Source organism: Centroberyx affinis, unplaced genomic scaffold (genome assembly GCF_046629955.1).
Source record: "Centroberyx affinis isolate AG114_WGS23_722 - 3 ecotype Tasmania unplaced genomic scaffold, CSIRO-AGI_Caff_v1 ptg000322l_1, whole genome shotgun sequence".
NCBI lineage: Eukaryota > Metazoa > Chordata > Actinopteri > Beryciformes > Berycidae > Centroberyx > Centroberyx affinis.
Window position 1 is genome coordinate 132,917 of NW_027278998.1, and position 14,943 is coordinate 147,859.

At 42.8% G+C, this 14,943-nt stretch overlaps 1 protein-coding gene across 4 annotated transcripts in view; it reads right to left on the minus strand.

Annotated features, from left to right (window-relative positions):
• Positions 1-14,943, minus strand: part of nfasca (neurofascin homolog (chicken) a) — a 53,906-nt gene that overhangs the window by 23,410 nt on the left and 15,553 nt on the right. For all 4 annotated transcript variants that reach the window (XM_071515191.1, XM_071515190.1, XM_071515192.1 and 1 more), the window contains exons 7-21: positions 14,080-14,130; positions 10,237-10,348; positions 9,033-9,217; positions 8,823-8,954; positions 8,005-8,148; positions 7,613-7,724; positions 7,118-7,284; positions 6,003-6,150; positions 5,120-5,244; positions 4,580-4,624; positions 3,717-3,818; positions 3,359-3,556; positions 1,494-1,564; positions 882-1,104; positions 200-315 (exon numbers count right to left, since the gene is read on the minus strand). In XM_071515191.1, the coding sequence (XP_071371292.1) occupies positions 200-315; positions 882-1,104; positions 1,494-1,564; positions 3,359-3,556; positions 3,717-3,818; positions 4,580-4,624; positions 5,120-5,244; positions 6,003-6,150; positions 7,118-7,284; positions 7,613-7,724; positions 8,005-8,148; positions 8,823-8,954; positions 9,033-9,217; positions 10,237-10,348; positions 14,080-14,130 (1,931 nt within the window). The remainder of the gene's footprint in view (positions 1-199; positions 316-881; positions 1,105-1,493; positions 1,565-3,358; positions 3,557-3,716; positions 3,819-4,579; positions 4,625-5,119; positions 5,245-6,002; positions 6,151-7,117; positions 7,285-7,612; positions 7,725-8,004; positions 8,149-8,822; positions 8,955-9,032; positions 9,218-10,236; positions 10,349-14,079; positions 14,131-14,943) is intronic.

Consider the following 14,943-nt stretch of genomic DNA (forward strand, 5'->3'; position numbering starts at 1 on the left):
GGGGGGGGGGTAGTAGGGGAAGGAGGGCAAAAAAAGAAACAGAATAAGGAGGTATCGAAAGAAACGACAGCGCTTAAAAGCTCCGTCTGCTGTTCTTTTCCCGCTGTCGTCACAATATGCAGGCGTGTGTGTGTGTGTGTGTGTGTGTGTGTGTGTGTGTGTGTGTGTGTGTGTGTGTGTGTGTGTGTGTCTCTCTCACCCTGTACTCCTTGAACTCTCCCTGGAGTGAGCCGGGGTCCACAGGCTTCCAGTGGAGGTTGATCTTGGTGCTGTCGAGCTTCAACACCCGCAGGTCAGTGGGAGGGTCGGTCGGCTCTGGACACACAGGGATAAAAGGAGTGTGTGAGTGTGTGAGTGTGTGTGTGTGTGTGTGTTAAAGGAAAAGAAATCCACCTTCGGATACTCTTACTCTGTTATATAGCATCAATCCGTGATGTTCGATGCATTCCAGGAGGTTTAAGTTAAACAAGTAAACACTAGTGCTAGCGTTCCTCAACATTAAGACTACATTTCCCATAAACCCCGTTGCTTCCTGCATGTGTGTGAATTAAAGTGCATACATCGGTTTGCAGATATTGATGTTGTATATAGTACTGATCAATACTACACTGGTTGTCTATGGGAAGCCATGGGACGTATGCAATATGTTTTATTACTACTGTTACCAATTATTATTATTATCATCTTATGTTTCAGTGGAGAGTTTTAGTGTCCCATGATGGGCTAAATGTTGTTTCAGAGGCTTTTCCACCCTGACAAGAATACAATTCTGGGTGGATACACTGAATACTTTTTTTTATTTTATTATTTTGGCAGAATCAAAGATCACAAATTTCAGCTATCAGCCACAATCCAAAAATCAGTATTGGTAACATCCTTACTGTCCTCTCCAGAATAGCCGATGACCACGTTGGACTCGGGTCCTGGTCCGAAGTCGTTCCTGGCCTGGATTTTGATCTCATAAGGCACGTAGGTTTCTGTGTCCTGGATGACGTGCTTCGACCCGACCGTGGTCACGTTACTCCACTCCTCTCCCGAATCCTTCCGCCGCCACCAGACGTTGTAGTGCAAGTTAGGGCCGTTTCGCTCCAGATCAAGCAGAGGCTAAAAGGAATAAAATAATAAGTTTGTTTTGCAACATAGAGACAATAAAAAGTCACAGTGATAAAATGTTATGTTGAAAAATAAAGAAAAATCTAGTAAAATATTTAAAAAATATGCAGCCAATAATGAGTGCAGGTGAGTTAAAAGAAACAAAAAACAAAGAGCTTATATAACTCTCACCCAAAAAGCAAAAACAACATGGTGGAAAATAGCAGACGAACACTAGGATCCATAAAATGACCAAAGAGATAAAAGTAATTAAAAAAAAAAAGCCCAAATTCAGGAAAAGAAATGAAAGGGGAGATGAGTACAGTACTTGTGAAATGTTTCAATTCATATTCATATTCATATTCTGTTTTCTGTAGCTTACTGACTTCTCCATGTCTTACCTCCCAGGTGATCTCCATGTTGTCCTTCTTGGTGCCCCATCCTCGAAGACCGGTGGGAATGGCATCTGGAGCTGAGATATATACACAGCAAAAATTAACTCAGATCTAATAACAACCGCTCCATAAAAACCCATGTCAAGTCCAAATCTAATCCCAGAAACGGACACATTCCAGCCACTGGCTCCTAACATCTGTCTGTGTCAGTTTTACAGTATCAGCTTGACGGACATTACAGTAACAGTTCCAGTCCAAAACGAGACATCCATGATGAGCAAAAAGGCCACGCCTACTGGATGTCACACCTAAATGTTTGAAAGCCTATAATTCACAGAAATGATGGTCCTTTTTAAAGTTTAGCGGGAAGCTGAAGTCCTTGGTTGTTAAAGAGAGTTAATCCTCTGTAAATTTTTTAGATTTGGGGTAATGAATGAATGAATGAACGAACAAACGAATTAATGGATGAATGTACGGATGAATGAATGAATGGATGAATGAATGAATGAACGGATGAATGAACAGATGAATGAATGGATGAATGAACAGATGAATGAACGAACGAACGGATGAAGGAACGGATGAATGAATGAATGGATGAATGAACGGATGAATGGATGAATGAACAAACGAACGAATGAATGGATGAATGAATCAATGGATGAATGAACGGATGAATGAACGAATGAATGGATGAATGAACGGATGAACGAACGAATGAACGAACAAACAAACGAATGAATGAATGACTGAACAAATGAATAAATTAACGGATGGATGAATGACTGAATGAACCAATAAATGAATGAATGAATTAACGAACGAATGAATGAATGATTCTTTTCCCAAAACGTGTATTGTAAATGATACAATGTGTTTCGCAACGGAACTTTTCATACACATTCACTCTTCTTCTAACACTAAAATAGCTAACTAAAAAAACACTATGATAGTACTGTATTATCCTAACCAGGGTTAGACTGATATATGAGGCCTATTTTGGCCTTTTATTAAAAATCAGATCTAGTCCAGTCAGTGTGGTCCACCTCTGATATGATGGATATGATGCAGTTTGATTGATTACATATTTATTATAGAATTGATCAATACTACACCGGTTGTCTACGGGAAGCCCTTAACCTCAGTTGATTCTAATGAGACATTTGGATCAGATTCCACACAAGTATTAGGGCTGGGCGATATGGTTGAAATCAATATCATGATAATCATAAGGATTTTTCTCGATATCAATATATATCACGATATGGTTCATGTACGCAAAATCACGTTGAATAATCAAATGAATGTTCATCTCATTGAACCGAATGATAATGTTAGGTGTGATGTCAAACAAAACAGAAATTTTCAAATAATATTCCTACCATACCTCATTTTATGAGAGTTTTTAAGTAAAATGTGCTTGTCATCATCAATTTAGACAGCAGAAATGTGTGTCACGATATTAAAATATCTTCATATCATCACGATATGATTCCACTGAAAGATGATAAACGATAATATTGAATTATTGTTTATTATTATCATGATTATTATTATTATTGTTCTTATTAGTAGTAGTAGTAGTAGTAGTAGTAATAGTATTGGTTTTAATGGAGAGTTTCAGTGTCCTATGAGTGTCTAAATGCTGTTTCAGAGGCTTTTCCACCCTGACAGGAATACAGTTCTAGGGGAAACAACAGGTATTTTTTGAGGATTTTTCAATATGAAAACGGTCAGATTTAAGGAATTGAATATCAGCACAAATACAGCCTATAGTAGCGGCTTCAATCCAAAAACAATAGTATCTGACCAAACACTTTGGTCAAACCCTAACTGTATCATTTCCCATCAGGGCGTGTGGTGCTCCTCACCGGCTCCGCTGGTCTTGTATCGTGGCGAGGGGCGGCTGGGCTGGCTCTGGCCCACCGCGTTGATGGCGATGACCCTGAACTGGTAGTTGATGAAGGGGGCGAGCTGCAGGACGACGGAGTTGAGGTCCCCGGGGTAACTGGACAGGTCCTGCCACCGCCCCGGCTCCCAGCGGTCCTCCTCAAACTGGACCAGGAACTCTGCGGAGAGAGACACGCAACTTCCTGTGAGCAATGGCAGTGGAGGAAGGCTGAGTTCTGGGTTACAGCGGTGGTTCTCAAAGTGGGGATCCAGGGTCACCCAGGGGTGTGTGTGTGTGTGTGTGTGTGTGTGTGTGTGTGTGTGTGTGTGTGTACTGACGTGTGACAAGGCTGTTGTGGTCATTTCCAGGGATCCATGTGAGGCGAACGCTGCGGGCTGCTGGGTCTGACAGATCCAGATCCATGGGAGGGTCTGGACGGTCTGGAGAGAGAGAGAGAGAGAGGGAGGGAACAACCTGGGCTTAGAGATGGTACACACACACACGCACACACACACACACACATGCACATACAAGAGCATACACACACTGCAAAAAACGTCCATCTTAACCCCTCATTTGGTCTCATATTCAGCCTTAAAATCTCAGTTGCCTTAAAACGTGAACAATTTTGACATAATCCACTGGCTCCCAATGGAAGTTTAGCAATTTCATGTATTTTCAAAGTGTTCATATCTTGAAACAAGGCAGAATAAGGCAGATCACTGCACCAGTATCAAGAAAACGACACTTGATTCAAGGAAATTGTTCAGACAAATTCATTCGAACTGGAGTCAAGTGAATTTCTCTCACCCGAATGAATGGCACATTTTTTTCCACTTGTATTAAAAAAAAAAATGCAGATTTTCAGACCCAATACTAGATCAAACGACTTGTCATGATGGATATTTCTTTGTGGCACACGCATGCAAATCCCATTCCGTATTCCAAATAGATGACTCCTCTCTTCACACACACACACACACACACACACACACACACACACACAGAGTAGGTCTTTGGCACATTTCCAAAACGAAACAATTCCAGTGTTAACAGCGTTTTCATAAAAGGCAGAAATTGAGAGAGAGCGGGGAGGGCGGGGTGATAGAAAGCAAGGAAGCGAGAAAGAAAGAAAGAAAGAAAGAAAGAAAGAAAAGACAGAAAGAAAGAGAGGGATTTCCACCCGACCCCGGTGTGTTACCTGCAGGCAAGGCACTAGAGACTGAGGGGTTGAGGGAGGCTTCCTCTGCGAGGCGGGATCAGGGACAAGGAAGTGGGTATAAAGGTTAAAGTTCACAGGTTAGTCTACCGGCCAATCAGCATTAAGGGAAGCAACACACATGATTTAGTCCCCGGTACTTGTATTAATACTAGTCTAGCTTCACTACAGTGTTTACTACACAGCACTACAGTCTTTCAATACGTTGCATGCAGTTGTCTTGAATCAGTGGGAGGAAATCAGCTAAACTAGATGAGTATTTAGTAAGCTGCAGTGATTGTAAAACATGCATTTCCATTTCGAAGGCACTGAAATATTAATAATAAAGAGGTATTGTATGTAAAGAGTGACCAATATAAGAACGAGAAAAAAAATGTGTGGCAAAGCATGGGCATGATGGCAAAATGATTGCTTGGATGGAGGAGCAATGCATTTCACATCCATGCTTGGTGCTGAATGTAGGCTATAGTGTGTGTGTGTGTGTGTGTGTGTGTGTGTGTGTGTGCGTCTATGTGTGTGTACCTAACACAGTGAGGCGGGCTGAGGCTGAGTCTTGGTCTATCTCAGATGTAACAGTGCAGGTGTACGTTCCCTCGTCCCCCTCGTTGACGTTGGGGACGGACAGCGACTCCTCGTCCTTCTTCAACCTGGGAGACGGGACAGACAGAGCGGGACAGTTGAGGGGTGGTTAGGGGGGCAGGAACGTGAACGGCGGCATCGGCTCCGCGCCGTTCTGCGGCAGGAAATCACAAATGAGACGGCTCTCCATCCAGATTATGTTATTTGCACTTTGTAATGACATTTTTAAATTGTAGTTTACGTTCTGGCGAGCCAAAGCCATCGCTAGGAAGATTTTTGTCTCGGGATAGGCGGACCGTCCCCGTCCCTAACCTTCTGCCATTATACTATGCCCCACGATTTTAAGATGCCATATGCAGCTGCGGAGACATTTTGAGTCTTTACTGAAAAAGGATCAACATGTTTGGAAGTGATTTCTCCATCTTCCACCATCTGTTGCCCAAAAAAACTCTGAAAGCTTTAGCTCCATTTGCTCTGGAAGAAAATTGCTAGATTGTATTATATTGTAAGAGTCTGCCTTTTAATACATATCTTATCCTTTCCAAATGTAATGTACCGGTCAGATCACATAGCCACATTTTGGAGGTAGGAACTGTTGTTTCTTTCCATGACATAAGTAGTCTTTTTTTTTTACTGTGATAAGGCAGAATGAATCTCAAAACGAATGCGGTGATGATTTCTTGACGTTAAAATGACACACATAGCACCTTCAAAAGCTCTAACGGATCAGCCTCGGCTAAAGCAACTGGCTCGTAATTTGCATTAAGGTAGTATAGTGTTTTGACCATACAGACTTTGGTGCATCAGCGGTGTTTTTTGGTGTTACCTCCATCCCACAGAGAGAGGCTTGTCGTCCTTCATCCAGGCCACAGAGACCGGCAGGGTGGCATCTGCCTTCACCTTACAGTCGAAGCGAGCCGTAGAACCCCTGATGGCCGACTGGTGCTCCGGGGCTCGGACTATACGAGTCGGCTCTGGGGGGGGTGGTGGAGTGAGGATGGAGAGAGGAGAGGAGCGCACACACACACACACACATATACGTATTTGAAACCGTACAGCCAGATGCAACCACGAAAATCAAGTGAAATGGGATATTGCCTCTGGCTTTCGTTGATGTCTTTGGTTTTGGCTTCCCGGCTATCCTGATGATATGTCATTCAAAGCAAAGCGGTTCACTCACACCGATACACACTAATGCGACTGTAAGGGCACTTCAACTTAAAGTTACGGTCAGTAAATGGAGTCTGTAAAATATGTCCATCTTTATAATAATTCAGTCTAGCGTTAAGTCCTAAAATCTTGGAAACAAGTGAAATTACCTTAACCAGAAAAAAATCTGATTTTAGGATTCAATGCTAGACTAAAACACTTGTCATGGTGGATTGCAGTGGGTCCAGTATGAATGAAAAAGTTAATGGTTAGCAATCAAAGGATCAGGCACTTTTAGAAAGTCAGTCATAAAGGCACAGGTGATTTGCATATGGCGCAACAATGCAGGCTATTTGGCACAAGGAAAGGCAATCACATCCTATTAAGAGGAGACAATTGTTTCTTTTTTTTTATATGCAGGCTGGCATTACATGATGTCAGAATGATGTCATATCAACACCATCACTGACAGTGAGATCATGTTGTAAATGAAATGCTCTTGAGCGATGAAAAACTATCTATAATGTATTGCTGTCATTAGCTGGGTTTCCATCCTAGTATTTCTGTGTAATTTATGATATATCAAATTAGAAACGTTGAATGGAAACAGCAAATTTCCTCAATATCACAAAAATGGTTTTACCCTCAAGTTTTTGTTGATAAAGAAATGACACGATAAATAGTGATGGAAACGCATTTGCCGTTTGGCGTTTTGTACATTGTGATTGAAGTCTGTAACGTAACATTCCTGGGCTACAGCGTGTTGTGCCTCAGCCTGATGTGATGTCTGACCTTTGACCTCCAGGCGGACCTGGTTCTCCGCCTTGCCCAGGATGTTGCTGGCTACGCAGGTGTAGGTGCCCTCGTCCTCGGCTCTGGCCCGCTTGATCTCCAGGGTGCCGTTGATGTAGACCCGGTAGTGGCCGCCGTCCAGCCCGCTGCCCTGGCCGTTCTTAAACCTGCATCAAGAAGACGTGAACGCGGGTGCGACTTAACGAAATCCAACAGTCCTTAACACATAGGAGAGCCAGTAATGAACCCGTACGATGTGTCACAATGCAGTTTTCAGGGGTCAAATCGAGGGTTTGTCCAATATGGGTATTTTTGGACTGAAGCTGCTGATAGCTGATTTCAGAAGCACGCTTTTCACCATTAGATGTCAGGCTTTACACGGATCCGGGTCTGGGGTTTTACTTACTCTTTAAACTTGACCATCGTTTCTATTCTCTAGAGCCGTTTTGTAATCATCCTTCTGTAAATACATGTCACTACTATCCAAAAACTCACCAGCGGAGCTCCGGCAGAGGGGAGCCGAAGAAGGGACAGTCCAGGAAGGTCCGGTTGTTCTCGATCACTTTGATCAGCTGGTTTTTAGGGCCCAGCATCCGAGGGGCCATGTCTGCAGGGGAGAGGCATGACAAAAGGGTTACACCTCCACCACATCCCTCCTTCTCTTGTCTGTTTCCATTCCAGAATTACAGATGTTTTCCACTGATTTGCCAGGAGCTGATCTACTAAGCTGATCTTCTAATGCATGTCTTCACTGCCCATTTGAACCTTTTTTAGTAGCGTTACTCCCTCCTCATCATCACCATTAACTCCAGTAACATAAAGTGATTAGGCGGTAAAGCGATTACAGCAATCGGACGGGCAAAAAGGCGAACTGTGATCTGTCTCACCGAGGATGCTGACGAAGGCGTTGGCCAGCAGGTAGCCGTGGTGGTTGGAGGCGTTGCACTGGTAGACGGTGCTGCTTCCCATCTGCACCGAGCGGAAGATGATGGTGTCGCCCAGGACCTGGCGGCTCAGGTTGGGGAGAGAGCCTGGGGTGAAGGAGGAGGAAGGATGGATGGAGGGTGGAGGGACAGAGGAAAATGCGAGGGTTCAAGGACGCAGAAAGAAAGGAAAATGAAATCTGTGATGCGTACAGTTGCGGTGTTGGTTAAAGGTCCCCTCTTATAGGATTTTTTTTTTTTTTTCCCTTGATTTTGTTTATTTTGTTGGAGTGGTTACGTTTGTACGGAAGAGGATTAGGGCCACGTGAAAAATGTATTTGAGTTCTGACTTTAATCTCAGAATTCTGAGTTTAAAGTCAGAATTCTGAGAATAAAGTCAGAATTCTGAGAAAAAAGTCAGAATTCTGACATTATTCTCAGAATTCTGACTTTATTCTCAGAACTCAAATACATTTTTCACATGTGGCCCTAATCCTCTTCCGTACGTTTGAATTTATTGCATTTTCAAAAAATCTACCCAAATCCTAATCTTTTCCAGGCGGTTTCAGACTAAATCCAGGAAACACATCACAACTGGACTTGGTGATGATTGGCTCCCTCACTAAAGAGCGACTTGAAATCCGTCCAATCAGGCCAGTCATCATGAAGAACGTTATTCTTATCCTGAGCGGATATGAAAACAAAATCATGGAAACTGAATAAAATGGGACCTTTAGGTATCTGGATATAATGTGAATAAAACAAAGAACAGTGAAACATACTCTCAACAGGCTGTCCATTGACCAGCCACTGGATGTGAGGTTTAGGGTTGCCATTGGCCCGACACACCAGGCGTCCGTTCTCGTCCGGGGCTAGCACCAGATTGGTCGGCTTGTCCAGCCAATAGGGGGCCGCTGTGGGACACGGGGAGTGAAGTTAGCTGCGGTCGATGTATACACACACACACACACACACACACCCATCCTCCTCACCTTTGACCTGCACGTAGATGGAGTGGCGTATGCTGCCTATATGGTTGTTGGCCATGCACACGTACTCCCCGGCGTCCTCCTCTGACACGCTGACGATCTTCAGGGTCTTGTTGTAGTTCTCCAACTTCACTTTCTGTCCCGGCAGGTCTCCCCCCTTCTTAAACCACTTGATGCTGGGCGTGGGACTGTAGGGGGAGAGGAAGGACAGGGGGAGGAGGTCAGAGGTGGGAAGCAGCTAAGTACATTTACTCAAGTACTGTGCTTAAAGGAATAGTACACCCAAAAAATTAAAATTCTGTCATCATCTACTCACCCTCATGCCAGTTGAAACACAGGTTTCATTTTCATTTTTGGGTGAACTATTCCTTTAAGTACAGTTTTGAGGTACTGGTACTTTACTTGAGTATTTCCATCCTTTATCCTTTATCCTTTATCCAGCTGGAGTTACTAGTTACTTTGCAGAATAAGGTTTTACATGCAAAACATATGATAAGCTCATAAAATGTGATGCACAAATATTTTTCTGTTATGGCACTGCTACTTTTACTTCAATATAGGATTTGAGTAGTTTTTCCACCACTGGAGAAGAGAGAGAAGCACCCTCCTTCATTATATACAGAACAGATGATGTGAAAAATAGATAGATGTGAAAAATAGGCATAGTGCATACAATGTATTACAGCGCCATCATGAGGCTCAGGCCAGGCATAAGGTAAATTGTTCAGTGAGTGAATGGCTGCCATAATAAATAAATAAACCACATAATAGACACTTTCTGTACATATTTATGGCCGTTTGTAGACCTGCTAATGAGAATATGATGCACATTTTTAATAATCCTGTACATACGCTGATAAGTCACATTTGTTTTCTTCATATTCTCATATTCTTCTCATTTGGTGAGAATATCATGAGAAAATCTGTTGCATATTCATATTTCTTTTGATTTGAATAGTTTTTTTGATCATTTTAAAACAAGTTACATATATACAATATAATGTAATGCGCCTACAAATAATTTCTATAATTTTTCACTCGTTATTTCAGATTTTTGCTGCATCTTCATGTTGCACATACTTCTTATTTGTCTCAGTACGTCCTATTGCTGTTATTTTACTCATCCTCATAATACTTTTTACATATTTTGTGTGTGTGTGTGTGTGTGTGTGTGTGTGTGTGTGTGTGTGTGTGTGCGCGCGCTCACAGTCCCGCCGCGATACACTCCAGCAGCAGCTGTTCCCCGCGCAGCACCATTTTGGAGCTGTCAGTCCCGGACGGAGAGAGGAAGGTCGGCGTGGACTCTGCTACTCTACGACCTGGAGACGTGGTGGTGGGGGGGGAGAAGACGGGGTTAACACACACACACACACACACATTCAAAACCTAATCCAGAAACCAAATCTATCTCCATAGCGTGACTCGCTTCCTGCAAGGAGGTAAACATCCTCTCATAAATCTAATACCATTATTTTGATCACTTCCATGTGCTTCTGTTCTGTCTCTGCCAAGGCTCTGGCTCTCTCTTTTCAGTCTGTTGCCAGGCCCAAAAGCATGGCCTGTAAAACACCCCCCCCCCCCCCAGACATTTACGAGGCGGTAAAAAAAAAAAAAAAAACAGCAACAAGGTCACCGATCGTCCTTTAAGATCGCCCCGGGATGCCAAATTACAAGGGGGGGGAGAGAGAGAGAGAGAGAGAGATTGCAAAAGATTGCCATTAAAAGCTTCAAAAAGTGTCCCGGGCCTTTTCTCTTGTAATGAGATTAGCTTGACATCAGAACGGAGTGTGTTTAAGGTCACGGATGTTGATACGTTTTACTCTCCAGCCTTCGCGTTAAACCTTCCCGTAGGGGCCTTGGCGAAGGCGTTTTTTTTTGTTTTTTTTTAGCCGGTCGTTGCGTCTTATAAGCGCTCGCCCCTGCCAAGACGCTGGAGCGGTTCCAGGACCTTACCCCGGGGGCCTCGGGAGCCGGCTTCTGAGGCTGTTAAGGTCTTTTATAATCCACACAGGGGTGATAAGGGGGACTATAAATAAACCGGCGGTGAATGTAGAGCCGCCGCACAGAAAGGAAGTGATTTTTGCATTTAAAAGGGGTAGTTCACCCAAGGCAGGGTTGTTTTAAGGGGACTTACCTTTGGACAGGAAACTGTAAATTCAACATTGGACTGGACAGTAGAGCCCATTCAACTCATCAGGCTGGGATTTGAGCAAACTGCCATGGATATAGAGTCTTTGCTTCCATACTACTGTAGCATTGGAATCAGGGGTGTAGTGGAGGGTAAACCCGTCTAAACTCAGTGGTGGAAAGTAACTAAGTACATTTACTCAAGTACTGTACTTAAGTACAATTTTGAGGTACTTGTACTTTACTTGAGTATTTCCATTTTATGCTACTTTCTACTCCACTACATTTTAGAGTAGAGGGAAATATTGCACTTTTTACTCCATTACATTTATTTCACAGCTATAGTTACTAGTTACTTTTCAGATCAATATTTTATATTTAAAACATTTCATCATCTTTATAAAATAACTATAAAATAGCATTGTTATAGATTAGACTACCCAAACGTATAGCTAAATTGTTAAGATTAGCTTCATGTTGACAACTTTAAAATGCTGCTTACATGTACATGTATGTCAATAAATCAGTATTAATAATCCAATAATTTATGAAAATCTCTAAATGGGGACAGTTTGCATAATGATTATGTTTACTTTGATACTCTAAGTACATTTTGCTGCTGATACTTATGTACTTTTACTTAAGTAAGATTTTGAATGCAGGACTTTTACTTGTAATGGAGTATCTTTACATTGTTGTATTGCTACTTTTACTGAAGTAAAACATCTCAGTACTTCTTCCACCACTGTCTAAACTCAGCTTAGACTGATGGAAATCTTCATGACATAAAACATTTTTTGGCCTTTTTATTTACCACTACATCACCGTTTGTAACTCTTATTATTATCATTATTATTATATAGACTTAATTCGTCAGAATCTGCTTGACCATCAGTGAAAGAGAAGGAGACTGCGCTTTCCCAGTTTGATCCAATCCCAGCGCAAATTGCTGTTAACACTGCAGACATTGAAATCCAGTCAGGAGGGGAAGTGGGGGGGGGGGGGGAGCTGCTGAGAAGTGCGGCGGGTTAAATTAGCATTAGCCTCCTTTTGTGATGCAGATCTGTATGGGATTAAAGCATCTGTTAGCGGTTAGCATCTCCAGTGGCCGGCAAACAGACAGGAGTGCGACAAGGAGGAACTGCTTGTCAGTGCCGTCGGGGGAGAGGAGAGAGGAGAAGAAGAAGAAGACGAAGAAGTAGAAGAAGTGCCATGGCAACACCCGGCCGATGATGTTGGCGGGGCTTCCCAGGATGCACTGCAGCCTTGAGAGGAAAGCCAGACCCCCCCCACCCACCACCACCACCACCCCTACCAACAAATGAAGAGGTGCTCTTTGCTTCTGAGAGATTATAGGCGAGGTAGCATGTGTGCAAGGTTACAAGATTATGTGTGTGTGTGTGTGTGTGTGTGTGAGAGAGAGTTTGCGCGGGCACACGTGTGAGAGTCACGCATGATGACAGCTGTTTTGGTCCCCATCACCCCCCCCCCGGCTTTCACATATCAATGTGCTTGAGAGCGTAAGGCGGGAGGCTGTGAACCCCATTTCCATACATATATGACTATTAATGACACACAGGCTGAATATTCATCGTCCGGCCTAATCCTCCTCTCCGGCTCCCTCGCCGTCTTCGGGCCCCCGCCGGGGGTTCAGAGCCCGTCGTCCCGTTCTGTCACCGTTATCTCCTCCCAGAGGGACGTATCCCATCGACCCCTGGGCTTCGGCCCCCCGGGGGGCCGAGCCGACGGGACATATGCCGCCGCCTTCCCTGATTTGTCCCCTCTAGCTATGGGCTCATCCAATAGGTGCTGTATAGTCAAGGAGCTGGCCTAATGAATATATGAATTCAATTTTCTCTATATGCAATATACTTAAATGAATGACAATTTGTTCCTTAATTATGTTTATTTATTGTGTGTGACTATTTGACGCTGATTGAAATGGGGACTAAGCATCTTACAGTCATGAAGGATGACACTATATATATGTATATATATACATACAGTACTGTGCAAAAGTCTTAGGCACCCTAGATTTTTTATAGAAATTTCTTAAATAAAGTCTTAGATGTTCGATGTTAGAATGTGTGTCAGTAGACTGCTGTTTACTGTAAATTTTTGATATTCAGAAACATTTCATTAGTTTTGAAAGCATCTTCGCTTTATGGATTTCTTTGACATATGCCTAAGACTTTTGCACAGTACTGTATATATACATATATATATACTGTATATCGCAATAGAAAAATATGACAATACGTATTGTGGGACAAAAAAATGAATCGCAATACAAATGAGATGGAGGATTTTTAGGCAAGAAAATAGTCAAACTTAAAGATAGTGAATATCAGCAGCTCTGATCCAAAAAATATCTGTATCAGGGTTCAAAAAACTTACAGTCTAACCCTAATTGTTTGTGTGTGTGTGTGTGTGTGTGTGTGAGAGAGGGCACGCGCCATTGGCCTCCCTCTGTAACCCTTGTCTTAGACATGTGACATGTGACGTGTTCTCTGCCTGACACCTCTGGGAGTGGTGGGAGCCCTCGGGGGGGGGAGACTGGCTAAACTGTGGCCTTCACCTTTTGGCTCGGCTCTGTCACAGCTGCATGTCGAGTTGGAGGGGGCGGCCATGACACCTGCCGGGTTCCCTCCGACCCGGCGGACAAAAGACAGCGGACATATCACGGTTAGTATCAAGACCCGCATCGGTCTAAACCTCGACCTTCTTTCACGACACAAAGCCAAAATGCGAATTCTGTTAAAAGCAGATACGGGTTAGGTTTGACTCTCTAAGAGGTTGAGTCTACAGTCAGGGCGTGACTTGACAGACAGTGAGCTAGCGGGTTAGCGGTGTTACTGTGACACAGCGGCGGGCGACGGGGCGGGACGGGAGGCGGAGCCGTCCCGGACTGGAAGTGACTCACCACCGAAGGGGTCAGTGGCGTTGTAAGAGGAAGTGTCGTTATACGGCTCCGCTGAAAACACAGGCGCACATCAGTGGATCATCAGCACACACACACACACTGTACACACACCCAAGTACACTCATATAACCTGATGGTACACACAATGTCCTTGTCAGTACAACAGAGCGAGGCTGAAACACACCGCGTCATAAGGAGAAGCCAACACCTAAAAGACCTAAAGAAATACCATGAAAGACATTATGAGTTCATGTGTTGTCATGTCATCACACCGCCTCTAGATGGGGATATCTCATATTTCATATGGGTTGGACAATACTTCCAGATGTCAAACACAGACAATAGACATGGAGAGAGAGAACAGGACCACAGTGTTCTTACAGCAATGCCTCCCATACAGAGACCAGACTGACCCCATGGAAAATCACTGGAATATTCCTATAGGGACCTATAATGTATTTGTGGTACTCAATAATGAGTTTATAGTGACCTTATCTTACATAAAGATATTTTTATATTCTATGGTATCACCATAATATTCCTATAATATCCCTATAGGGACATTTACAGTGATCTTATTATACTTTATGGTAATTATACTTAATTTTTTTTTTTTTTTTGGTAACACTTTATAATAACCATCATTAATAAATGGTAAATTGATAGTTAATTAAACTTTAGTTAATAGTTATTTTACTGTTAACAAACAATGAAATTATCATTAATAACGTTTACTAATTATTAGTAATGCTATAATTTATGTTATTTTATCATTAGTTTGTGTAATATAAAATAATTTGTTTATAAATTATATATTGTATCATAGCTTTTTACCCTTTTTACCGTCTCTTATCAGCTATGATA